At 38.4% G+C, this 2,208-nt stretch overlaps 1 protein-coding gene across 1 annotated transcript; it reads right to left on the bottom strand.

Annotated features, from left to right (window-relative positions):
- Positions 1–988: 988 nt before the first annotated feature.
- Positions 989–1,933, bottom strand: LOC140522027 (olfactory receptor 9G4-like). The gene has a single exon (XM_072637090.1). It carries the CDS (start codon positions 1,931–1,933, stop codon positions 989–991), a length of 945 nt encoding a protein of 314 aa, XP_072493191.1.
- Between the last annotated feature and the right edge of the window lie 275 nt (positions 1,934–2,208).

Raw genomic sequence — 2,208 nt, 5'->3', positions numbered from 1 at the left:
CTCTCCTCCCCCTTTCTCCCTCCCTCCCTCTCTCTGTCTCTCTATATCTGCCTCTCTCTGTCTGTCTCTGTCTATCTGTTTCTTTCTCTGCCTCTTTCTCATGAATCTTGGTTCTCTCAAGCTTCCTTATGTCCATGTGTTATTTCTGTTTGATCATGGCATATCTGACTTACTACTAGAAACTATGAACAGTTCCTAATCAAAGTTCCTAATAAAAAGTCATTATTGGGCTAACATATATTTTGATTTTAAAATAATTTGAAAATACATATGTATGAGTTAATATTTACCCAGACAGGTCAATGCACATTTTAATTCCATGTCATAGTAATAAGCATTGGAACTTCAATTTCATCATTTTAGACAATTCCTTCTTGAGTATATTTCTTCTATTATTGCACCAAACCGTTTTTTAAAATTATGATCTTAAAAAGTTTCTAAGAACACTCAGAGGTTAAGTTACTTGTCAGAGTCACATAGCCAGAAAAATCAGTCTTCATGCAAAAATTTGGGTACAATCTAGCATAAATCACTGCTTCAATAAAACCATACATAAGGAGCTCAGGGTGCTCATAGATGTTTGAATATATGTAAAAGAAAAGAAAACATCAAGAGGAGTTTTACAAACGATGTTATATCTAAATTTGGGCACTGCTTTAATTAACACTTTTTTGAAATCACTATCTCAGAATTCGTTTCAAAATCCCACTCTATAGATAAAGAAACTGAGGTTAAGTTATGTTATTTTCTCTAGATTACTCAGGGAGCTGATGTGAGAGTACAGAAAAGAGTTCTATTCTCTTGTCTTCTAGTAAATGATTTTTCACTTGAAATGTTGCTGCCTCAACCTTTTTCAACCATTTTCTAAATCTATATAATGAACTATCACCTTTAAATTAATTTTTAACAAGAATACACTGAGAAAACACAATTTATTTCTCCACTATTTCTAGGGAAGTGACAACTATAACTTCGTTATGAATAAAAATCATCTGGATACTTTTATGGTTTGTATTGCTTTCCTGAAAGCCTCCTTCACATCCTTGTTCCTGAAGCTATAGATTATGGGATTGAGTAAGGGATTCACCACTGTGTAGAACAGGGAAGCCAACTTGTCCTTCTCTAGGGAAGAGGTGGAGCTGGGTCTTGAGTACATGAAGAGAAGGGATTCATAGAAGAGCATGAAAGAGATCATATGGGAGGCACAGGTGGAGAAAGCCGTCCATCTCCCTGAGGCTGAGTGGATCAGAAGGATGGCCAGAAGAATATTGAAGTAGGATATCAGGATGGCTAGTACACTAGACAAAACTGTGAAACCCACCACTCCCAGGAGAACCTTCTCATAAACCTTGGTGTCAGTGCATGACATCTTTACCAGGGGTGGTGCATCACAGAAAAAGTGATCAATGATATTTTTCCCACAAAATTTCAAGTGAAATATGTTAGCAGTGTGGGCTATGACATTTAAGAACCCACCTACATAGGACCCAACAACCAACCCAACACAGAGAGACCTGGACATGGCAGCTGAATAGAGAAGGAGGTTACAGATTGCTACATAACGGTCATAGGCCATAGCAGCAAGGAGGATACTCTCAGTGTAAGCCACAAGACAGGAGAAGAAAAGTTGAGCACCGCAGCCTACTAAAGATATACGTTTGTCCTCTGAAATACAGGTGGCCAAGATTTTGGAGGTGTATACAGATGTATACCAGAAATCTAAAAATGACAGATTCCCAATGAAAAAATACATTGGGGTATGCAAATGGGAATCAATCCTGATTAAGATCACTAGAGTCATGTTTCCTGCCAGTGTTACCAAATAAAGAGCCAAAAAAGCTCCGAAGAAGACCATTTGCATCTGGGTATGAGCTGAGAAACCAATTAAGATGAATTCAGTCAAGGTGGTCCGATTCCCAACTTCCACAGACATAGTGGTGGCAACCTGGGAGAATTGAAGAAGCATCAAAGAGAGAGAGAATTTATTAGTTCATTGATTTAGATCTGGAGTCACTTCAGGGATCTGATGGGTGACCCAGCGGATAGTGCTATATGTCAGGAGCCACGAAGACCTGAGTTCATATTCTGCCTCAGAATCTCAGATCTGGCACTGCACTTAACCTCTGTGTCCCTCAGCTTCCTCGTCTCTAAAAAGAGTATTATAGTAATAATATATACTATTGCCCATTTTAGGGGATTATTGCGAGG

This window comes from Notamacropus eugenii, chromosome 2, assembly GCF_028372415.1.
Source record: "Notamacropus eugenii isolate mMacEug1 chromosome 2, mMacEug1.pri_v2, whole genome shotgun sequence".
NCBI lineage: Eukaryota > Metazoa > Chordata > Mammalia > Diprotodontia > Macropodidae > Notamacropus > Notamacropus eugenii.
The sequence above is the reverse complement of the archived record's forward strand: the minus strand, read 5'-3'. Positions and strand labels throughout refer to the sequence as shown.